Genomic DNA, 25531 nt, shown 5'->3' on the forward strand with positions numbered 1-25531 from the left:
ATATTTAGTGCGCACTATAAAAACAGAGCTATATCAATCTAGAAAATCTGCAGAACAACCCTTCCTTGCAATTAAATAGTAGCTACAAAGACATATAGAAGGCAAAAATAATCTCATCTTTCTATAAAACTTCAAATAGATCTATTTTCCCAGCAAACATAGGGGTCCTTTAATGTTCATAAGATTTATTCAACACTGGCCTTGTTTCAGGACACGGCCATTCTTCAGGGGTCCTATGAATGTAGCATGTATGAAAAAAAGAAGATCTAAAAGGAAACTGCCCCATGTAAGCCGCATTGAATCTGCCATGAGTGGGAAAGCGCAGGGTACAAATGTAACAAAAATAAAATAGATACTATTGGAGATTCTACATGGAATGTTGCTACTCTTTGAGATTCTACATGGAATGTTGCTATTCCGCTAGCAACATTCCATGTAGAAGCCTGCGCGGCCACACTGGTGATCTGCAAGGGCCGACTTCTACATGGAATGTTGCTAGTGGAATAGCAACATTCCATGTAGAATCTCAAATAGTAGCAACAGTGGAGGAGTGGCCTAGTGGTTAGGGTGGTGGACTCTGGTCCTGGGTAACTGAGGAACTGAGTTCGATTCCCACTTCAGGCACAGGCAGCTCCTTCTGACTCCATTGCCCCATGTAAGCTGCATTGAGCCTACCATGAGTGGGAAAGCGCAGGGTACAAATGTAATAAAATAGATACTATTGGAGATTTTACATGGAATGTTGCTACTTTTGGAGATTCTACATGGAATGTTGCTACTTTTGGAGATTCTACATGGAATGTTGCTATTCCACTAGCAACTTTCCATGTAGAAGCCTGCGCGGCCACATTGGTGATCTGCAAGGGCCGACTTCTACATGGAATGTTGCTAGTGGAATAGCAACATTCCATGTAGAATCTCAAATAGTAGCAACAGTGGAGGAGTGGCCTAGTGGTTAGGGTGGTGGACTTTGGTCCTGAGGAACTGAGTTTGATTCCCCACTTCAGGCACAGGCAGCTCCTTGTGACTCCATTGCACCATGTAAGCTGCATTGAGCCTGCCATGAGTGGGAAAGCACAGGGTACAAATGTAACTAAAATAAAATGGACAATCTGATTTATAAGTACAATAAAACAGTGTCTCTGTATAAAAACAGCTAACTCCTGACGTGCTTATTACCACCTGCAGCAAAACTCCAACTAACAGAAACTTGCTGTGGTTACAAAAAAACAAACAATCTCAACTGATAGATAAGCAGAAGCAGTTTTTTAAGCCACCTTAACTGTGACATAAATGGTAAATGCCCGTATTAATTATCTGACTTCATGTGCAACTTTCTTTAAATTAGTCCCCTTAGTTTCTACCTCCTCTTACTCTTTACTTGAATATTTTTTACTGATGTAATTATCTATTGCTTATGTTTGATTTATTCTTGCTGTACACCACCTTGAGTGAATTTCTTCCAAAAGGTGGTAAAGTATATATTTAAAAAGCCTAATTTGCCAGCACGGTCTGCCCATTTATTCTAGCCTGTAAAAAGCTTGATCACTTAGGGAATATTGTTTTTCGTCCCAGTGAGTTTCTGTTGAAATTTCAGGGTCGTCCCTTGTGATCTTGGGTAAGTCCGGCCACCCTCCATTCCATCAGATTGCAAGCATCAGGGCGAATTTAACGCGGTGGGGCATCAGCTGGTACCACCCGTTCTGCACTTCCAGCGCCGGAGATAGCAGCCGGCTGCTGTCAGTTTCAGCAGCTCCGCAACCAGCGCTGGGATCCGGCTGCGTCGCTTCAGGGGGGCTGACGGCCAGGTTCTTTGCCCCCGTCAGATCCACAGCTGCAACTGACGGAGCAGATGCAAAAATCTGCAAGTGAGACACCCCGGGGCAGCAACAACAACCCCCAGGGGCAAAAGCCCAATCCCCCAGCGGCATGGGATCCTACTCCCCGCAGAGAGCATATTTCCAGACCTCCTGCTCTTCCACCTACCGTGTTGCACGAGCCTCCCCCTGGGCTCGTGCAGGCAGCACGAGCGCTACAGGCTGCGCCCTCCTCCTCCGGCGTTCTCCGTACAAATGGCAGCTCGCGACCCCCTCCTAGGCTCGTACGTACGTACGTCCCGACGCGGACGCCAGAGGGGGCGCTGCGTGCCTGCCTTACTCCTGGTCCCCTGCTCGGACTGAGGTACAGTTCAGGTGGTCGCCGGTAGGGGGAGAGGTTCAACCACGGAGACAGGGTGTTTGGAGCCTATATCCATATGTGAGCTAAAGGTAGTGGGCGGGGCTTGCCAGCAGGAGGCGGAGCTCGCCGTGGTTTTCGTTCACCCAAAATAATAGCCAAAGACTATTAGAAATAAGGGACTGCCTACGTACGTGTGCTCTATCTGTAACAAGTCTAAAGCTGTTTCAGTTGAATAGGCAGTGCCTTAAAAGTTGCAGGACAAAAAAGTGTTTTTTTATTGTACTTATTTTTTAATTTATGAAAAAAATTCCCATACGTACATATGACTATCAAGAAATAAAAATTGAATAGAATTAAACAGCTTAAACAATTATTGTAGGCTTCAACATTGGAGCCTCATTATTTTATACATTAATACGATCCTTTACTACTACTACTTGTAGATCGGCTCAACAAGTATGGGAACTAGATCCTCAGAAGCTTAGCCGAGATTGGGTGGCAGAGCTGGGGGGGGAGGCGGGGCTAGTGCTGGGCAGACTTCTACGGTCTGTGGCCTGAAAATGTCAGATACAAATCAAGGTAAGGTATACACAGAAAGTGGCATGTATGAGTTTATCTTGTTGGGCAGACTGGATGGACCGTGCAGGTCTTTTTCTGCCGTCATCTACTATGTTACTATGTTCCACAGTTGTGTGCTTTTGTAGGAGAAACTGGATGCATAAGTTGATTTGTATTTGAGTCCTTTGCAGCTTGGGTGGTGGAGATTTAGGTATGTTCGTGATGATCGGATTGTGTTATTTATGTAAACAAAAAAAAAAAGGAACTCTTATACATCTCTTGGTGGAATGCCCTAATCTTTTTTATTTTTTGGTCGGATGTTTGGAATAAGCTAAAAGAGATATTTGGTTTCAATGCAATATTTGTACCGAAATACATAATTTGGAAGTCTGTTTGTATTCCATTTTCTCTCTCAGATGATGATAAATTATTGTTTGATTTTTTAATATCTGTAGCTTTAAAATTGATTATTTCGCATCGGAAGGACAATTCTAGACTTAAGAAATGGAAGACCTTATATCGTTATTTAACTTCTAGTCATTCAGAGAAGTAAATCTCAGCTTTTGTAATTGAAAAAAGTACTCATGCATGTGTTATGTTTTGTTTTGAAAACGTTGTGTTATATTTGGAAAATTCAATAAAAATAAAATTGAAAAAATTATTGTAGCTGGTAGCAAAAGCAGTTATAGACTCTGTATTTTGTGCTCATTTTTCTACACTATTCTATAAAATACAGATGACCAAATGTCAGTGAGGAGATCCCTGTTTCCTTATGGGTTCTTCTTAACTGTTGATGTAATTTGCCTTGGAAAGCCTGGTGTTATAAAGATGGGGTATATTTAAATTAAACGGAAGTAAAATTAAACTCTCCTTGTCTCCTTTCATTGGGGCGCATGGAATGACATCTTCACCTCATTTTTTTTTTTTTAGAAATTTTAATTTTAGATACACAAATGGATTATACTGTTATTTGAGCATGTTTCAGGGACGAGTGGTTTTATAAGTCAAAATAATACAAATAAATATTTTGTTTCATACTGTGAGCTGGTCACCCTTCCAGGACCCGGCTTAGCTTTCTGCACACACCATCACCGTTGGCTCCACAGCTCCCTGGAATTCACCACAACTCTGCCTTCCTGTCTCCTTTCACAAATGCTCATCACAACCAGGCTTCTTATGACCAAAGGTTTTATTAGTTTCCATTGAACATAATCTTCATTGCTTATTTCTTCTTTAACTTAAACATAACCAAACATTTGCTCAATGTCTTTTAGTTAAACCCCTTCAGACTCAGAGCAGTTCCTCCGGCTTGCACCATTGAAACAGCCAAACAAAAGCATTTACTTTTACTTCTCAGAGGTTAGTGCATGAGTGGGATAAGCATAAAGGAATCCTGTGCCGAAGGAATGGATCCTCAGGAGCTTAGTCAAGATCGGGAGGCGGGGCTGGTGGTTGGGAGGCGGGGATAGTGCTGGGCAGACTTATACGGTCTGTGCCAGAGCCGGTGGTGGGCAGCGGGACTGGTTGTTGGGAGGCGGGGATAGTGCTGGGCAGACTTATACGGTCTGTGCCAGAGCCGGTGGTGGGCAGCGGGACTGGTTGCTGGGAGGCAAGGATAGTGCTGGACAGACTTGTACGGTCTGTGCCAGAGCCGGTGGTTGGGAGGAGGGGCTGGTGGTTGGGAGGCGGGCTAGTGCTGGGCAGACTTATACGGTCTGTGCCCTGAAGAGCACAGGTACAAATCAAAGTAGGGTATACACAAAAAGCAGCAAATATGAGTTATCTTGTTGGGCAGACTGGATGGACCGTGCAGGTCTTTTTCTGTCGTCATTTACTATGTTACTATGTATGTCACCTTTCCAGCAGAGCCCTTACTCAGTGTTTCCATCTCCACCTTCTAGCTTTCCACCATTGCTTTAATAAAGCTGCCTGAAACCCTCTCACACCTGGTTCCACTTCCCAATCAACTCCCGGCTTCTCACTCTCTTGCCCAGAATCCTTCCTCTTACTCTGATTCCCTTGCTGTTGCACTGCATTCTGGGCTTTGTAGTTTCCTGCCCCCTCACAATACAGATCTCTCATTTGTTGAAACATAACTAAATGGGCTATAAGTCTCTAATGCAGTCCATTGGTTTTGTTCTATTTTGTTCTTGTGATGTCTTATATTGTGACAAAACTAGAAATACAGTGAGACAGAATAATATAATTCAGTAACATCCAAAACTTATTTTTAACATTTTAATCATCTTTCCTAAAAGCACAACATATCTACTATAATAAAACTCAACCTCAACGTTCTGAGGACACTGACGTCACTGAAGCCAAGCCCTGACTTCCTTCAAAAAGGTTTGAAGGTTCGTGGTGGTGAAGCCACCAAAATCGCTCCGGGCCCCGCCCTCGAGGGAGGAGCAATGGCAGAACAACCAAGGGGTTGGCAGGGAGGGAGGGAGGCAGGGAGGCGGGGGTGGGAAATCGCTATGGGCCCCGCCCTCGCGTCAAATGTCATGAGGGCGGAGCAATGCCACAACAACGAAGGGGTTGGGGGGGGGGTGTTGCCGATGAAAACCTTGCTAGCACCCGTTTCATTTGCTCTGAAACGGGCCTCTTTTACTAGTTGGTTGATAAGTTTCATACAGAACAAGAAAAACCAATGAACCATCCAACATGGCACAATATACACTTTTACAGAGAACATACCCCAAGAACCCTTCCCCTCCCATACTTCCCTCTCTCACTATAAGCCCACCTGACTGTTTCCACCCACCAAAATAACACAACAGATCGGTAGGACCAAAGCAGTAAAAAACAAGTAATGTCATAAAGAATACAGTTTATACAAATTGTTTAACCACCCTTAGGTTTTACTTTCGGGTTAAACAAGCAATACCATGTGCATGTAAGGTCTAGATAAATGAATTATCTATGTTTAAGGCATACGTCCTAAATATGTAATACTTGATAGCAATAATGAAACAGTGATGGAATATTCACATAGTAGGCAGCCAACAGATTTATTTTCTACTGAAAATAATGTTTATTAATTCACCTGTTCGTCCCAATCCAGAGGAATGCTCCACACGCTGCAATAGCTAGGGAGGAACGAAGTGGACGCCACAAGGATATGAGAAAATACTGAGTTTTATTCACTTACCAAGTTAGAAAAACAGTCAGTCAATAATAGTACAGTCTACAATGCTTTTCTCATGGGAGTGTACTCAGGATGCATACAGGTGCAGTCTCTATGCACAACTCCACAGACGTAGGAAATACAATCACTTATATATGGTAAACTTAACGTTGAGTCTATGGGATACCTGTCATTAGGCCTGCCTTTTTTCATCTTCCTCATTGCTTCTACAGCTGATCAGGATTATTTAGGGTGGTCCAGAGCAACATCATACCGATTAGAATGTTTATTTGCTTGCTTCACAGTCCATTTCACCAGCAACTTGCATCGCCTGCAGCCCCTTATCTTATGCTACCAGGGTGCAGGCTGCAGGCTGCAGAAAGCCCCTAACCACATTCATTAGTACACCTTTCATGGAAACTTGCCTCATGTCCTTTTTCTGCAAGCCTGTCAGCTCAGCTTGTCACGAGCTCTCTCTGGGTCACACAGAGGTAAGGATTTTTAGCGGACAGCTTTTTAGATTCAGGACTTTGGTTCACGGAAGGCCCAGACAGGTTCATTATTTACAATAATTAACTTTGTATGAATTTGGTGGCTAATACTCTGCTGCTTGCTATTTTTGTATTTTGGTGGTATATTTTTCTGCCACAGCTTTAATTAACAAAAAAAAAAAAAACATGATTTCCTACTGGATCATATTTATACATGTGACAGAGGTAGATCTGTTTGAGAATCTTGTAAACACAGACTGCACTATTTCAAACCAAGAAACTCGAGAAAAGGAGATACAAAACTGCAGAAATCCAACACTGTTGAAGAAAGGGCTCAGATGGAAACCTAAGTAAAGAACATGCGACCATTACCAAATTGCGGACTGTGGCTACTATTGTATGAATGGGTTAGCCCAGTGATTCCCAATCCTGGTCCTGGAGGCACCCCAGGCAGTCAGGTTTTCAGGATACCAGCAATGAATATCCGTGAGAGATTTGCATGAAGTGTGAGAGATATTTACATGCACTGCCTCCACTGCATGCAAATCTCTGTCATGAATGTTCATTGTGGATATCATGAAAATCTGACTGGCTGGAGTGCCTCCAGGATCAGGTTTGGGAACCACTGGGTTAGCCTAACTACCATCAGAGGCAGATCCTAGCCACTACTCATTTGCCCTCCCACTTGTTCCTTCTCACCCAGTACTTCCCTTGCCCTTAATTGTCTTGTCTGCCTGTGTTATTTTAGATTGTAAGCTCTATTGAGCAGGGACTGTCTCTCTGTATCAGGTGTTCAGCGCTGTGTGCGTCTGGTAGCGCTATACAAATGCTAATAATAATATAATTAACATTATAAATGTGTTCACATTTGGGTAAAAACTGAGAAAATGCTGTTATCGAATCATATTAGGAAGCTTGAAGTTGACTTGTTTAACTTCTGCTGAATATCAACCAGCTATTAGTTTTAAGGCTAGATTTTGTTTGCTAAACTCATGCTGACTCATTCCACCAGATTTGTTACTCCTTGATTTTAAACAAGAAGCTAAGAAATTATTTATTCTGGTCTTACAACACAGGAAACCCATCAAGCTATGCATCACCGTTTCCGCATACAGTTCAAACTCCTGTTATTGACCTATAAGTGCATTCACTCTGCAGCTCCTCAGTACCTCTCCATTCTCATCTCTCCCTACACTCCTCCCCGGGAACTCCGTTCACTGGGTAAATCTCTCTTATCTGCACCCTTCTCCTCCACCGCTAACTCCAGACTCCGTTCCTTTTATCTTGCTGCACCATATGCCTGGAATAGACTTCCTGAGCCGGTACGTCAAGCTCCATCTCTGGCCGTCTTCAAATCTAAGCTAAAAGCCCACCTTTTTGATGCTGCTTTTAACTCCTAACCCTTATTCACTTGTTCAGAACCCTTATTTTATCATCCTCACTTTAATATTCCCTTATCTCTTGTTTGTCCTGTTTGTCCAAATTAGATTGTAAGCTCTGTTGAGCAGGGACTGTGTCTTCATGTTCAAGTGTAGAAATGCTAAGTAGTAGTAGTAGTAGTAGTAGTAGTAGTAGTCTTTGGGATTCCAGAATCTTGCTATTATTTGGGTTCCAGAATCTTGCTACTCTTTGGGACTCTGCACAGAAGCTTGCTACTCTTTGGGATTCTGGAATCATGCTACTCTTTGGGATTCTGGAATCTTGCTACTCTTTGGGATTCCAGAATCTTGCTACCCTTTGTCCTTATCCCTTGTTTGTCCTGTTTTTCTGCCCTGATTAGATTGTAAGCTCTGTCGAGCAGGGACTGTCTCTTCATGTTCAAGTGTACAGCGCTGCGTACGTCTAGTAGCGCTATAGAAATGACAAGTAGTAGTAGTCTTTGGGATTCCGGAATCTTGCTATTATTTGGGTTCCGGAATCTTGCTACTCTTTGGGACTCTGCACATAATCTTGCTACTCTTTGGGATTCCGGAATCTTGCTACCCTTTGTCCTTATCCCTTATTTGTCCTGTTTCTCTGTCCTGATTAGATTGTAAGCTCTGTCGAGCAGGGACTGTCTCTTCATGTTCAAGTGTACAGCGCTGCGTACGTCTAGTAGCGCTATAGAAATGACAAGTAGTAATAGTATTTGGAAAACATAAATGTGAGCTCCAACTCTTCTACTGCTGCTTTCTCTTAGCCATCATTATTCCCAGGGTTGGGTGCACTTGGATGGAAAACTTACAAGGTTCGATCAGTTTGGAGCATATAAGAGTAACTGTGGGGGACATGTTTTAGGGATGGGGCAATTTACAGGGTGGTGGTGCAGTTGCAGGGTTAGCTTTGTGCAGTTTGTGGGTAGATTAGTATTTGGGGAGTGGAGTAATTTGTGGGATGATGGTGCAGTTGCAAGGGGTAGTTTTAGGGAGTGTGGCAGTTTACAGAGTGATGGGGTAGTTGGTGAAGTAGTTTTTTTGGAGTGGGGCAGTTTGCAGGTATTAGTTTTAGGAGCTGAGACAGTTGCAGGGGATACAGTGGGGGAAATAAGTATTTGATCCCTTGCTGATTTTGTAAGTGTGCCCACTGACAAAGACATGAGCAGCCCATAATTGAAGGGTAGGTTATTGGTAACAGTGAGAGATAGCACATCACAAATTAAATCCGGAAAATCACATTGTGGAAAGTATATGAATTTATTTGCATTCTGCAGAGGGAAATAAGTATTTGATCCCCCACCAACCAGTAAGAGATCTGGCCCCTACAGACCAGGTAGATGCTCCAAATCAACTCGTTACCTGCATGACAGACAGCTGTCGGCAATGGTCACCTGTATGAAAGACACCTGTCCACAGACTCAGTGAATCAGTCAGACTCTAACCTCTACAAAATGGCCAAGAGCAAGGAGCTGTCTAAGGATGTCAGGGACAAGATCATACACCTGCACAAGGCTGGGATGGGCTACAAAACCATCAGTAAGACGCTGGGCGAGAAGGAGACAACTGTTGGTGCCATAGTAAGAAAATGGAAGAAGTACAAAATGACTGTCAATCGACAAAGATCTGGGGCTCCACGCAAAATCTCACCTCGTGGGGTATCCTTGATCATGAGGAAGGTTAGAAATCAGCCTACAACTACAAGGGGGGAACTTGTCAATGATCTCAAGGCAGCTGGGACCACTGTCACCACGAAAACCATTGGTAACACATTACGACATAACGGATTGCAATCCTGCAGTGCCCGCAAGGTCCCCCTGCTCCGGAAGGCACATGTGACGGCCCGTCTGAAGTTTTGCCAGTGAACACCTGGATGATGCCGAGAGTGATTGGGAGAAGGTGCTGTGGTCAGATGAGACAAAATTGAGCTCTTTGGCATGAACTCAACTCGCCGTGTTTGGAGGAAGAGAAATGCTGCCTATGACCCAAAGAACACCGTCCCCACTGTCAAGCATGGAGGTGGAAATGTTATGTTTTGGGGGTGTTCTCTGCTAAGGGCACAGGACTACTTCACCGCATCAATGGGAGAATGGATGGGGCCATGTACCGTACAATTCTGAGTGACAACCTCCTTCCCTCCGCCAGGGCCTTAAAAATGGGTCGTGGCTGGGTCTTCCAGCACGACAATGACCCAAAACATACAGCCAAGGCAACAAAGGAGTGGCTCAGGAAGAAGCACATTAGGGTCATGGAGTGGCCTAGCCAGTCACCAGACCTTAATCCCATTGAAAACTTATGGAGGGAGCTGAAGCTGCGAGTTGCCAAGCGACAGCCCAGAACTCTTAATGATTTAGAGATGATCTGCAAAGAGGAGTGGACCAAAATTCCTCCTGACATGTGTGCAAACCTCATCATCAACTACAGAAGACGTCTGACCGCTGTGCTTGCCAACAAGGGTTTTGCCACCAAGTATTAGGTCTTGTTTGCCAGAGGGATCAAATACTTATTTCCCTCTGCAGAATGCAAATAAATTCATATACTTTCCACAATGTGATTTTCCGGATTTAATTTGTGATGTGCTATCTCTCACTGTTACCAATAACCTACCCTTCAATTATGGGCTGCTCATGTCTTTGTCAGTGGGCACACTTACAAAATCAGCAAGGGATCAAATACTTATTTCCCCCACTGTAGGTTTTGGGTGTGGGGCAGTTGCAGAAGGGAGTTTGTGGGATGGGGCAGTTTGTGGGGTAGTGTGGCTGCTGTGGGGTGGGGGGGATAGTTTTTTTGGGATGGGAAAGTGTGCAGGATGGTGGGGCAGTTGCAGGGGGTAGTTTTTGGATATGGGGCAATTTGTAGAATGGTGTGGCAGTGGAGGAGGACTTGTTTTTGGGCTGTGGGGGCAGTTTGGGAGGTATTTGGGGAAGGGGCAGTTTGAAGGTTTGGAAGAGTAGAGAATGTCCACCTTTTAAACTACCTTGCTCTGTTCTCTCACTCTACCAAAATGCCTCTGTTACAGAAGCTGGAACTCCGTTTCCCGTAGAAATGCATTGAGCCTATATGTGGAGGGGTGTGTGTGTGTGGGGGGGGGGGGACCCTCACAGTCTGTTTTGCTCTATTTTTTTCTTTATACTAATTTTCCCTTCATGCCAAGTTTCATTCCATTCTGTTAATTGTTTGGAGAGTTATCTTGCCCCAGACAGACATCTTTTACCCCGTTTGCAACTTCTGTTGGGTTCTAAAGAATAAAAATGCATCCTCTCACATCAATCTCTCTTTTATCACGTGCTCTGCCTACATGGTGTGTTTATATTTCTTTTACTCACCTCCCCATGGATATGATGAAGTTCTGCACAAAGTTTTAATGAAACTGTGTCGATGTATATTTCTTTTACCAAATGTAATCAATTGCAGAGACTATTAGACAGAAAACATTGCAATATTCTGTTTTTGATTGGAATGAAACACTGCATACAAAAAAATTTTGGCAGGAACTGGAACGCAATGTTAATTAAATGAAGGGGTATTTATGTCCCAGGAAATAGAGCTGTCTTTAAAAATAATATATTTGTTCTGATTAATTTGGATACGTCTTTCTAAGTAAGAGAGTCATAGCAGTGTTAATAATAAGAACAATTTGTTCATTTTGACACATTTCTATGCAGTCTTTGGCATGCCTTTTCACTCTGAAGATCTGAAACTTTATACACAGTATCAGTTGAATTTTCTTTATTAAAAAAAAAGTCACCCAGAGGAGGCAGAAACTTGAATTTTATTCCTGTCTTATGTGCTGTTCACTGTATCCTGACTATGCTGCCTTTACACTGTAGTGATTGAGTGTTCCCATCTTGAAGCAAAACAGCGAAGAAGACAAAATACAAGGAGGACAACGTTTCAGTTGAAAATTCCAAATAAAAATGTTTATTTATCGGTGAACAGGGCTCGACACAGCTATGTTTCAGCCCACAGGGCCTGCATCAGGAGTCTTTTCTCCCAGGGCTGATGCCAAACTATGGGGGAGGGGGAGGGGGAAGGGCAGGGTTGATGCCGGGCTACAGTTCCAGGCTGGAGATTTTGGGACAGTCCTGCATTTCTGACCACCCCATTGTTATGGGACTTGCAGCACTGATTTCCGTGGGCAGAATCAGGCACTGCAAATCCCACACTGATTTGGGTTATAAAGTTTAAATCAGGACTGCACAAAATCTCAAGCCTGGAACTGGGTAATTTGCCATCTCTGTGATTTCTAATTTTTTGTGTTTTATTCTGCAATTTGTAAGGGGTGGTCTGTGTTCTTGGCATCTCTGTGATTTCTAATTTTTTTTTTCTTTTATTCTGCAGTTGGTAAGGGGCGGTCTGTGTTCTGCATGTGACCGATGGAAAAGATTCTGTGTGCATGTAGTTCGTGTGGGGATCTATAGGAGTCTGACTTCTCTGGCTTTTTAAATGGGAATGTCAGTTTCAGAATTTACCTGTTTTATGAATACAGCTTAATCAGGCATTTGCATTTGTTACAAAGCAAAGTTTGAAGGATATGTGCCATTGACATGTTTGCCTTATAGCAGTCAATTTATTCAAGTTTAAGATATGGGATAAAATCACTATATTTAAAAATGACTGTTTCAGTGGCATAGCCACAGGTGGGCCTGGGTGGGCCAGGGCCCACCCACCTAGAGCTCAGGCCCACCCAACAGTAGCACACGTTTAGCGGTAGCTGGTGGGAATCCCAAGCTCCACCAGTTGAAAACTTCCCCCTGATAGTAATGAAAACGCTACTCTCAATGATACCGGCACCTGCGCATGCTCAGTTTTCAATGCATGCCTGCTGCAGACTGCCAAGGTGGAAAGATGCGTTTTCCCACCAGCTGAGATATTTTTTTGGTGGGGGGGGGGGGGAGTGGGGGGGGGAGGGGAGAACACTTGGTGCCCACCCAGTTCTTGCCTAGGCCCACCTAAAATCTGTAGTCTAGCTACGCCCCTGGACTGTTTACTTAGGAATCCATCACCAAGTGCACTCTAAGGCATTATTAAGGAGTATCCCAAGAAACACTACTCACACCTAGTGCCCACCCATATTAAGCTCTGGGCCCACCCAAAATGTCAGGTCTGGCTACGCCACTCCCCGGGACCAATCTGGAATTAAGCATACCTTGCTTGCAAAATCTGCACAAGGGCGGAGGTGGGGGAAGGGAAATGGATTGCTCAGATGATGGCCAACTCAGCAGGGCCTGAATAGAAGTAGATTCATAGCAAATGGAGCTTACAAAACCACTTTTAAGCCTGTAAATAATTAAAATCAAAACTACCCAAAGGGGGTGAAGGATCTTGGCCCTATTGGGTCTTTAATGACTAAAATATCTAAATATTGATGTATGTGAACTGCCCCTACTGCACCTTTAAGCTGTGAGGTGCCAGTAAGGCTTCTGCTGTTGGAAGCAGCCCTGGGGGAGCTCTCAGCTGGCTAGCTGATATGAGTAAGCCACTTTCCGATATTCATCTACATGGCTGGCCTGGAGTTCCTACTTTAAAACAAACCACAGCACATGACCTTAGGATTTCCATAATTAGCAGTCAGGGTCATGTCTCTGAGAGCTCACAATTACAACTGGGGCTCTGGTTTCCCTGGAACAAAAAATAAATGACTGCATATCAAAGTATGTTTATATATTATATGTACCGGAGATGAGGCAGCAAATTTCCTTTTTTCCCCCCTTTCCTGCCCTGGGCTTGTAATTAAAGCAAGCTTCAGCTGTTTCTAAATTTTTAATTGGTGGAAAGTTAAAAGCAAATTGCCCACGGGGCAGAAGCCAATGACACCCCTCTCCTCTGTCCCTGTTCACAGGCAGTCATATAGTACTACTACTACTACTTAACATTTCTAGAGCGCTACTAGGCTTACGCTGCGCTGTACAGTTCAACAAAGAAGGACAGTCCCTGCTCAAAGGAGCTTACAATCTAAAGAACGAAATATCAAGTTGGGGCAGTCTAGATTTTCTGAGTAGAGGTGTAGTGGTTAGGTGCCGAAGGAGACATTGAAGAGGTGGGCTTTGAGCAATGATTTGAAGATGGGCAGGGAGGGAGGGGGCCTGGCTTATGGGCTCAGGGAGTTTGTTCCAAGCATGAGGTGAGGCGAGGCAGAAAGGGCGGGGCCTGGAGTTGGCGGTGGTGGAGAAGGGTACTGAAAGGAGGGATTTGTCTTGAGAGTGGAGGTTACAGGTAGGAACGTAAGGGGAGATGAGGGTAGAGAGGTAAGGAGGGGCTGCAGATCGAGTGCATTTGTAGGTTAGTAGGAGAAGCTTGAACTGTATGCGGTACCTGATCGGAAGCCAGTGAAGTGACTTGAGGAGAGGGGTGATATATCGGTCCAGGCGGAAGATAAGACGTGCAGCCGAGTTCTGAACGGACTGAAGGGGGGATAGATGACTAAGTGGGAGGCCAGTGAGGAGTAGATTGCAGTAGTCAAGGCGAGAGGTAATGAGAGAGTGGATGAGAGTTCGGGTGGTGTGCTCAGAGAGGAAAGGGCGAATTTTTCTAATGTTATAGAGGAAGAAGCGACAAGTCTTGGTTATCTGCTGGATATGCGCGGAGAAGGAGAGGGAGGAGTCAAAGATGACCCCGAGGTTGCAGGCAGATGATATAGTAGCAGACACTTGCATGCATTCCTTGCCATTTTTTTCGGGGGGGGGGGGGGAAGGGGGGGGAGGAATTGTTTCATTGAGAGAGTTCCTGATTTTGAAGAAATGCAGTTAGGCCTGCAACTTGCTCCTTCAACCCCAGTGCCCCGATGCTCAGAAATAAATGCGGGCGCTAGAGGTCATTAGCGCTGGACTAGCACTCACATTAATGAACGCAGAATACTCAGAGGCTCTAGGGCGGGAAATAAGTGAGCCAAAGATGAGCACAAATAGGCGTAGCCAGGTTTTGAGGTCAGGGGGAGCATACTTTAGTAAAATAGGCAGCAGTGCCGATGTCGCTCAGGTGTGGTGGCTGTAGCCAGCAATGATTTAAGTACATAAGTATTGCCATACTGGGACAGACCAAAGGTCCGTCAAGCCCAGTATCCTTTTTCCAATAGTGGCTAATCCAGATTACAAGAAACACAGAAATGTGACAGTAGATAAAGGCCACATGACCCATCCTCTGTAACCCCTAATTCTTCCTGTTCCTAAGCGATCCCATGTCCTCGACTCCACCACCTCCACCGGGAGGCTGTTCCACGCCTCCACCACTCTTTCTGTGAAATAATACTTCCTTAGGTTATTCCTAAGCCTATTCCCATTATGACATCACAATATGAGCTCTGGTTACCAGAGACTGAAACTCTTCACACTAAGGGGGGAAAGTAAGCCAAGAATAGGACAATTGAGCCATTGTGACATCACTGATGAGGTTGGCTCTTAGGCATTGGTGGAATAGAAACATAGAAACATGATGGCAGATAAAGGCCATATGACCCATCCAGTCTGCCCATCCTCTGTAACCCCTAACTCTTCCTTTTCCTAAGCGATCCCACATGCTTATCCCATGCCTTTTTAAATTCTGGAACAGTCCTCAACTCTACCACCTCCACTGGGAGGCCATTTCATGCCTCCACCACCCTTTCTGTGAAATAATACTTCCTTAGGTTACTCCTAAGCCTATTCTCTCTCAACTTTGTCGTATGCCCCCTCATTCCAGAGCTCTCCTTCATTTGAAAAAGGCTCTCTTCCTGTACATAAATGCCCTTGAGATATTTAAACGTCTCTCTCTCCCTCCTCTCTCCCAGCCAGGGGCGTAGCTACGGGTGGGCCTGGGTGGGCCCAGGCCCACCCATTCTTGGCTCAGGCCCACCCAGTCCTAGTCCTAGTCTGATGTTATTTTTTTCTTACCCGCAGCGGCGAACGGGCGGCACTAAAAGCAGCAAGCAACCAGGCTCGTCGACTCCGTCCTTCCTTCGCTTCCTGCCCTCTCAACGTCCCGCCCGCTCGAAAGGAAATGACATCAGAGGAAGGCGGGACGCAAGCAGAGAGGGCAGGAAGCGAAGGAAGGACGGAGTCGACGAGCCTGGTTGCTTGCTGCTTTTAGGGCCGCCCGTTCGCCGCTGCGACTTGGGGAGTGGAGTGGAAGTGAGCCAGCAGCCTATCTATTCCACTCCCCTGCGCAGCCGTCGCCGAGGCAAGTTAAAGCAGGCAAACCTGTGAGCTGCTGCAAGCTGCATCCACGTGTCGTTGTTTGAGACAGACAGATGGGGGATGCTGTGAAGGGTGAGAGAGGGGGAGGGAGATGCTGGATAGAATGGGGAAGGGGATGGATAGAAACAGGATGGGCAGGGGAGAGAGGAGAATTGCTGGACAACAGGGATTGCTAGAGGGGACAGGGGAGAGAGGAAATTTGCTGAAGATGGATGGAGGAGAAGGCAGGGGAATGGAGAGTTGCTGGACATGGAGTGGAGGGCAGGGGAAGGAAGAGAATTGCTGGGCATGCATGGATGGAGGGGAAGGGGAGAGGGAATTTGCTGGAGATGGATGGAGGAGAAGGCAGGGGAATGGAGAGTTGGTAATTCCTGCATCAGCTGGACATGGAGTGGAGGGCAGGGGAAGGAGGAGAATTGCTGGGCATGCATGGATGGAGGGGAAAGGGGAGAGGGAATTTGCTGGAGATGGATGGAGGAGAAGGCAGGGGAATGGAGAGTTGCTGGACATGGCGGAGGGCAGGGGAAGGAGGAGAATTGCTGGGCATGGATGGAGGGGAAAGGGGAGAGAGGAAATTTGCTGGAGTTGGATGGAGGAGAAGGCAGGGGAATGGAGAGTTGCTGGACATGGAGCGGAGGGCAGGGGAAGGAGGAGAATTGCTGGGCATGCATGGATGGAGGGGAAAGGGGAGAGAAGAAATTTGCTGGATATGGGTGGATGGAGGAGAGGGCAGGAGAGAATGGAGAGTTGCTGGACATGGATGGATGGAGGGGAGGGCAGGGGAAAGGAAAGAGGAGACTTGCTGAACATGGATGGATGAATGGAGGGGGCAGGGGACAGAGGACATTTGCTGGATATGGGTGGATGGAGGAGAGGGCAGGGGAGAATGGAGAGTTGCTGGATGGAGAGAGGGGAAAGAAGTCAGGGAGGAGATGCGCATGGATGGAGGGGAGGGAAGAGAGGAGAAATGCTGGACGTGGATGGAGTGGAGGCCAGGGAAGAGAGGAAAAATGTTGGACAAGGATGGAGGGAAGGAAAGACAAAGGAAGGAGATGCTCATGGATGGAGGGAGTGAGGAGAAATGCTGGACATGGATGGAGGGGAAACTGCTGAGTTGAGGAAGGATAGGGACAGGGCTACAGATGGTAGACAGGACACATAAGGACACAGGAGGATGGTGGACATGGTGAGAGAAAAAATATCAGATGGAAAGAAGACACTGCATGAAACAGAAGACACTGGGACCAAAGCAAATAGATCAGACAACAAAGGTAGAAAAAAGTATTTTATTCAGAATTTATTAATTGGAATATGTCAGCTTTTGGAAATGTACATCTGTGATATTTTGCATGTAGGTTTCAATTTTTCTGGTATTGCTGCATGCTGAGTCTGACTTCTTGAGTTAACTTTCCAGTTCAGTATTTTGCCTTCATATTTTTTGATTTCTAGTTCCTTGTGTCATGTCCGTTGTGTCATGTGTTGTTCATGTGTGATCAAGGTGCAGTATTCTGATTGCGTGTAGTATTTGCAGCCCCTTTTGTTTTGCTTTTTTTTTCACGAGGTAGTGTATTGGTGTTTTAGAGCCTAGTGTAATTACAGTTAGGCCTTTTGAAGCATAAGGTTGTAGCTCGTCCTGTCCTTGGAATTAGTGCTGTTATGGTTTAGTAAGGATATGAGTGTGTTTTTGCACAAGTTTGTGTATAGCATTTTGCAGTGGAGCGATTGTGGGATAATGTAATTATATTTAAAAATATCAATTTTTCCATTAAGTATGTATGTGGTTATACTGATGCAGGGCAGCTTTTGAGCAGACTACTTAGAAATCCATCATCAAGTGAATTCTAAGGCATTATTTTGTAGGATCCCAAGAGACACTGCTCATACTTATATAGACAGTGCGTGCCCACCCATATTAGCTCTGGGCCCACCCAAAATCTCAGGTCTGGCTACGCCACTGCTCCCAGCGTATACATATTGAGGTTCATAAGCTGGTCCCTATAATTTTTGCGTTCAAGACTGCTTACTAATTTTGTAGCCGCCCTCTGGACTGACTCCATCCTGTTTATATCTTTCCTTAGGTGCGGTCTCCAGAACTGCATGCAGTACTCCAAATGGGGCCTCACCAGAGACTTATACAACGGCACTATCACCTCCTTTTTCCTGCTGGTCATGCCTATCTTTATGCACCCAAGCATCCTTCTGGCTTTGACTGTCGCTTTTTCTACCTGTTTAGAAGCTTTAAGGTCGTCGGACACAATCACCCCCAAATCCTGCTCTTCCTTTGTACACTGAAGCACTTCACCCCCTATACTGTACCGTTCCCTTGGATTCCTATAGTTGCCAAATATCAGTCCATTCCTCCAGCTTTGCTAGGTCCTTCCCCATGTCATTCACACCCTCCAGGGTGTCCACCCTGTTGCAGAGTTTGGTATCATCTGCAATGAGACAAACCTTACCAGACAGCCCTTCTGCAATATCGCTCACAAAGATGTTAAAAAGAACCGGCCCTAGGACCAATCCCTGTGGTACTCCAATGACGACATCCTTTTCTTCAGAGCAAGCTCCATTAACCACTACCCTCTGTCTCCTACCATTCAACCAATTTTTAAACCAATCAGTTACTCTAGGTCCCACACCGAGGGCACTCAATTTATTTATCAGTTGCCTGTGCGGAACTATGTCAAAGGCTTTGCTGAAATCCAAGTATACCACATCAAGCACCCCTCCCACATCCAACTGTTTGGTCACCCAGTCGAAGAAGACAGTCAAGATTCATCTGACATGACCTGTCACTAGTAAAGCCATGCTGCCTCGGGTCCTGCATTCCATTTAGTTCAAGAAATCTCACAATCCTCCTCTTTAGAAGCGTTTCCTTTAGCTTACTCACCACCGAGGTCAGACTGACAGGTCTATAATTCCCAACCTCCTCCTTACTTCCACTCTTGTGCAAAGGAACCACATCCGCCCTTCTCCAGTCCACCAGGACCACTCCAGTTTCTAAGGAAGCATTGAAGAGGTCCGTCAGCGGAGCTGACAGAACTTCTCCGAGTTCCTTAAGCACCCTCGGGTGTATCCCATCTGGCTCCTTGAATTCACTTCCAAGCCTTCTCCTCCCTGTGACTTCTTAACCCACTCCCTCAACCAACCTAACCTGGCCTCCTTCTCCTCCTTCCCTGAGATCACCGAGGAGGAAACTGCTCGCCTTCTTTCTTCCTCTAAGTGCACCACCTGTTCCTCTGATCCCATTCCCACCAATCTGCTTAACAACATCTCTCCTACAGTTATCCCCTCAATCTGTCACATCCTCAACCTCTCTCTCTCCACTGCTACTGTCCCTGACACCTTCAAGCACGCTGTAGTCACACCACTTCTCAAAAAACCTTCACTTGATCCCACCTGTCCCTCCAACTACCGCCCCATCTCTCTTCTACCCTTCCTCTCCAAATTACTCGAACGCGCTGTCCATAGCCACTGCCTTGATTTCCTCTCCTCTCAGGCCGTCCTCGATCCGCTTCAATCCGGCTTTCGCCCACTACACTCTACAGAAACAGCACTCTCTAAAGTCTGCAATGACCTGTTCCTTGCCAAATCCAAAGGTCACTATTCCATCCTCATCCTCCTCCTCCTCGACCTATCTGCCGCCTTTGACACCGTCAATCATAATTTACTTCTTGACACACTGTCCTCATTCGGGTTCCAGGGCCCCATCCTCTCCTGGTTCTCTTCGTATCTTTCCCAACGTACCTTCAGAGTATTTTCTAATGGCTCTTCTTCCACCCCCATCCTGCTCTCTGTTGGAGTTCCTCAAGGATCTGTCCTTGGACCGCTTCTTTTCTCGATCTACACCTCTTCCCTGGGCTCGCTGATCTCATCACTTGGTTTCCAGTACCATCTCTATGCTGATGACACCCAGCTTTATCTCTCCACTCCCGACATCACAGTCGAAACTCAGGCCAAAGTTTCGGCCTGCCTCTCTGACATCGCTGCCTGGATGTCCAACCGGCATCTGAAACTGAATATGGCAAAGACTGAACTCCTTGACTTTCCACCCAAACCCTCCTCCTCTTCCCTCACTTTCCGTCTCTGTTGACAACGCCCTCATCCTCCCCGTCTCTTCAGCCCGCAATCTTGGAGTCATCTTCGACTCCTCCCTCTCCTTCTCTACCCATATCCAGCAGACAGCTAAGACCTGTCGCTTCTTCCTCTATAATATTAGCAAAATTCACCCATTCCTCTCTGAACAGACCACTCGAACCCTCGTCCACTCGCTCGTTACCTCTCGTCTTGACTATTGCAACCTTATTCTCGCTGGCCTCCCACTTAGCCACCTATCCCCCCTTCAATCTGTCCAAAATTCCGCCGCACGGCCTATCTACTGCGTGAACCGATACTCTCATATCACCCCTCTCCTCAAGTCGCTTCACTGGCTCCCAATCCGCTACCGCATACAGTTCAAGCTTCTCCTATTGACCTTCAAGTGCACCCAATCTGGAGCCCCCCATTACCTCTCTACCCTCCTCTCCCCGTATGTTCCCACCCGTAACCTCCGCTCAGGACAAATCACTCTTATCTGTACCCTTCTCCACCACTGCTAGCTCCAGACTCTGCCCCTTCTGCCTCGCATCACCTTATGCCTGGAACAGACTTCCCGAGCCCATACGCCATGTGCCCTCCCTGCCCATTTTCAAGTCCTTATTCAAAACCCATCTCTTCTCCCTTGCTTTTGGCGCCTAACCACCCTCCCCATTCATGTTACCTACACTGACTACATAGTTTGTAACCTTTAGATTGTAAGCTCTTTTGAGCAGGGACTGTCCTTCCCCATGTTAAACTTGTACAGCGCTGCGTAACCCTGGCAGTGCTATAAAAATGCTAAGTAGTAGTAGTAGTAGCTCCATCGCTCTGTCTACTTTTAGTTTGGCTAGGTCCTCATGAACACAGTCCTCCATAAACGGGTCTTGGTCTGCCATACATCCATCCCCTTTAGCCTTTGTTTTCTGCAGCCCTGACCCCAGTCTTTCATCCGTGAACACAGAGCTAAAATAATTGTTAAGCAGTTCAGCTTTTTCCTTATCATCTTCCACATATTTCTCTCCCTCAGCTTTGAGCCTCACAATGCTATTATGGCACTTCTTCTTGTCACTTACATATCTGAAAAAGGTCTTATCCCCCAATTTTACCATATTAGCTATCTTTTCCTCCATTTGCCGCTTCACTTTCCTGATAGCTTTTCCAGCTTCTCTTCGCTTATTCAGGTATTCTCTCCTGTCTTCATCTTTCTGAGTCGTCTCATAACTTGTGAAGGCTAACCTCCTTTCCCTTATCTTATCAGCTACTACATTCGAGTACCAGAGCGGCCTTCTTTTCCTTTTATGTAATTTTCTAACATAAAGGTTAGTTGCCTTTAATATTTATTATATTTATTTATTTATTTGTTACATTTGTATCCCACATTTTCCCACATATTTGCAGGCTCAATGTGGCTTACACAATAATGTGAAGGCATTTGCCAATTCCGGTACAGGATTAGTACAAAATGTAGTATTGGGATTGGGAAGATAAGATTCAATCAAGTTGGGTTGAGGTAAATGGGTTTGTCAATGTCCAATACGATCTTTGATAGTGAAGTGTTGCAGGGTTGGGTCACTTAAGTTGGGTCATTCGGATATGCCTTTCTGAATAGATGAGTCTTTAATAATTTCCTGAATTTTAGGTGATCATATGTTGTTTTCACTACTTGTGGCAATGCGTTCCACAGGCGCGTGCCTATGTAAGAGAAGTTGGATACATGGGTTGTCTTGTATTTTAGTCCTCTGAAGTTTGGGTAGTGGAGATTCAGGTAAGACCGTGATGAACTGGTACTATATATAGCTCCTTTCAGTCTTGTCCATTGCTGTTCTACATCCTTCAGCTGTTCCCATCCTGCTAACTGTTCCTTGAGAAATTCCCCCATCTTGGCAAAGTTAGTTCTTTTGAAATCCAGGACCCTCAATCTCGAATGAGCCCTCTCTTCTGTTTTAATATTGAACCATACCATACGATGATCACTAGATGCCAAATGGTCTGCCACTTTGACGTCAGAAACCTTCTCTCCGTTCATAAGCACCAGGTCCAGAATAGCTCCATCCCGCATCGGTTCCATTACCCACTGCTGGAACAATTCTTCCTATAGGGAATCCAAGATCTCTTTGCTTCTAGACGACCCCGCGGCCAGGACACCCCAATCAACATCCGGCATATTGAAGTCACCTATCAGTAGTACTTCCCCTTTCCTAGCTATCTTGCGGATGTCTTCAATTAAGTCCCTTTCCATTTCCTCAGACAGTGAGGGTGGTCTGTATATCACTCCAATATAGATACATTTTCCTTTCCCTCTTTCCAGTTTAGCCCACAGCGCTTCTTCCTTACCCCACATGTCTTGCAGTACCTGGCAAGATCCCCAAACAGTACAATATATTCTATGCTGCTTATCCTAGAAATACTGTCAAAAAATTAGGCGTTCTACTTATTATGTTATCAAAACTCAGCAAACATATGCAAACAATAAAAAGTAGAAAAGTGAGTGTCACCCAGTACAATACAAATTGAATTTTGGGGATGTCTCATATATTATCATTTGGCTGTGTGTATGACAAAGTGCTCTTGTCTGTCAGCCATAACAGTCTTTAATCATTGACTGCCCCCTCCATCCAAATTTGGTGAAAATAAATATTAATGTGAAAAGTACTTAGGGCACACACTTATAACAGTAGGAAGATATCTGTTTAGACTGCCACTGTTAGATTATCAGAATAACTTATCTTGTACGTCTTATGTATGTATTGAGGAGCATCCAGGAACCTTCGTTATCCCGACAGGACCTGTTTCGCCAGATTGCTTTGTCAAGGGATAATCGGTTTCAACTTCCTGGTATACCTTGTGCTCGCTCTGCCAGGAAGTTGAAACCGATTATCCCTTGACAAAGCAATCTGGCGAAACAGGTCCTGTCGGGATAACGAAGGTTCCTGGATGCTCCTCAATACATACATAAGACGTACAAGATAAGTTATTCTGATAATCTAACAGTGGCAGTCTAAACAGATATCTTCCTACTGTTATAAGTGTGTGCCCTAAGTACTTTTCACATTAATATTTATTTTCACCAAATTTGGATGGAGGGGGCAGTCAATGATTAAAGACTGTTATGGCTGACAGACAAGAGCACTTTGTCATACACACAGCCAAATGATAATATATGAGACATCCCCAAAATTCAATTTGTATTGTACTGGGTGACACTCACTTTTCTACTTCTTATCCTAGAAATAAGCAGTGGATTCTCCCCAAGTCCATTTTAATAATAATAATAATGTGTCCTGCCAACAAGGAAAACAGAACGTTACAGCAGGAGGCCAGATGCAGCAGAGGTCCCAGGATTGGCCGGAGCAGGCAGCCTATTTTAACTACAAGAAAAAATATTCAAATTGTGACCATCACCTCAGAGACAGCACAAACGCTCCTTCCACTGCCAGACACTTTGTTTAAATCAGATGGGCTTTTGTTTGTGTTGTGACTCTACAAGATATGGAGACCACTAGTCCTGAGCATTTTTTACTTTATTTATTATTATTATTATTTATTAGGATTTATTTACCGCCTTTTTGAAGGAATTCACTCAAGGCCACAGGCAGCCCTTGCCCCAGAGCCTGCTTTCAAATAGGGCCATACACTTTGTGAAATACCACAAAATCCTGCAAGATGACACTCAAAACCTAAACTGAAAACTTACCACACCATAACAGTTCTAGCTTACCTATGAAAGGACAGTGATATGAATATTATACTGGACCCCACAGCACCGATATATAGACTACTATGAAACTGGAACAAGCTAGACTGTTACAGTTTCTTACACAGACACTACATGCTAGCACAGGGGTGGGCAACCTCAGTCCTCGTGTGACTCCACTTTCAGTCTCACCTTGTCTTCTTGTAGTCAGCTTCAGCTTCCAGTCTGTATTTTCCTTGCATTGTTGCTTCTGCTACCACTTCTGTGTTTCAAGCCTCACTCTGGTATTCTGTGTTTCAAGCTTCACTCTGGTGTTCTGTGGGCTTCAAGTCTCCTTCCTGTATTCATGACATCATTAGTGAAGGCCCTCATATGGAAGGTGAGGACATTCACTCAAGGCCTTTGCAACACCAAAGGTCTCCAGGTTTGTTGGTGTGCTTATGTAGTACTTCTGCCTAGTTTCCTAGCCTGTATGCAGGTGTGGGCACTGCTGCCTAGTTTCTTTTGTTAGTTAGTGTGCCTGTGTGGCACTTCTGCCTTGGTTCTTATCTGTTTGTCTGTGTGCTAGGGTTAGCACTTCTGTCTTTGTTATTGTCTGTTCTGTTCTGTTCTTTGATTCTGAGTGGCTGTGTGGCACAGCCTTGCTCTTCTGTGTGGCTGCCCTCTGCCCTTGGGGCCATGTGGCCCAGCCTTGTGTTCTGCCTAGTTGGCCTTACCTAGAGTTCTTCCTAGTCTGCTTCTGCATGTGTGTACATGCTTTCTGTTTTTGCCTTCCACCATTGTGCGTGGGTTCCAGTTCGGCCTTGCGGCCTGTATGAGAGGGTTCTGGTGTGCATGGGTTCCAGTTCGGCCTTGCGGCCTGTTTGAGTGCCCTTCCTCTAGCTTTACCTGGCTCTGCTTGTGTAACCCGTTCCAATATGCTTCTTGCACTTTTAAGCTGTTCCAGTCCTGCCCAGTCAAGCTCAGTCCCTGTGTACCTCGTTCCTGTCTGTGTGCTTATTGCACTTCTAGTCTGTTCCAGTCGTGCCTGTTTAGTCCAGTCCTGGTTGGAAGATTCAGCAGCCCAAGAGCTCATGTTTTTCCCTGTGACACCTCGAGGGCTGCAATCTAATCGAATTGTCAGGATTTCCCCAATGAATATGCACAAGATATATTTGCATGCACTGCCTCCATTGTATACAAATAGATCTCATGCATATTCATTGGGGAAATCTTGAAAACCTGGCTGGGTTGTGGCCCTTGAGGACTGAGGCTGCCCACTCCTGTTCTTACAGAATCCTTCACCTCAGACTATGGATAGCCTCTCACCTGATACAAAATAGGGGACCACAAAACACCCTGCAGACAAAACCTGAAATGGAGACCCCCAAGACAGCCAGACTCTTTAAGCAGGGCAATATTGGTAAAAGACAGTGGGGTACCAAGGGCAGGGCGGTGGGGGCGGTCCTCCCTGGGTATCAGCAGGTGGAAGCAGTGCTCCATTTCCGCTGCTCCCACCCTTTAAAAAAATGTGTGAAGCAGCGTGGCAGGCAGCGCCTCACGTCTGCCCTGCTTGTAAAAGAAGCAAATCTCCTCCTTGTCGTCGGGCCTTCCCTCAATGTGTCCCGCCCTCCTCTGAGGTAACTTCCTATTTCTGCGAGGGTGGGACAAAGTGAAGGAAGGCCCGATGACGAGGAGGAGATTTGCTTCTTTTACAAGCAGTATAGATGCGAGGTGCTGCCTGCCACGCCGCTTCACATATTTTTTTTAAAGGCAGGGTGGTGGCAGGAGAAGAGGGCTGTCGTCTGTCGACAGAGCTGGTAGTCGGGTCGGGGGGTTCTCAGATA

General features: G+C 45.5%; 1 protein-coding gene across 4 annotated transcripts in view; it reads right to left on the reverse strand.

Annotated features, from left to right (window-relative positions):
• Nucleotides 1–25531, reverse strand: part of LOC115467302 (popeye domain-containing protein 3-like) — a 160091-nt gene that overhangs the window by 53318 nt on the left and 81242 nt on the right. Inside the window, exon 6 of one of the 4 annotated variants that reach the window (XM_030199169.1) lies at nt 643–660. In XM_030199169.1, the coding sequence (XP_030055029.1) occupies nt 643–660 (18 nt within the window). Of the gene's footprint in view, nt 1–642; nt 661–1986; nt 2071–25531 lie in introns of those variants that run through there. The other 3 variants (XM_030199166.1, XM_030199164.1, XM_030199165.1) reach the window with 3 other exon arrangements.

The sequence above is a fragment of the Microcaecilia unicolor genome, chromosome 3, assembly GCF_901765095.1.
Source record: "Microcaecilia unicolor chromosome 3, aMicUni1.1, whole genome shotgun sequence".
Taxonomy (NCBI): domain Eukaryota; kingdom Metazoa; phylum Chordata; class Amphibia; order Gymnophiona; family Siphonopidae; genus Microcaecilia; species Microcaecilia unicolor.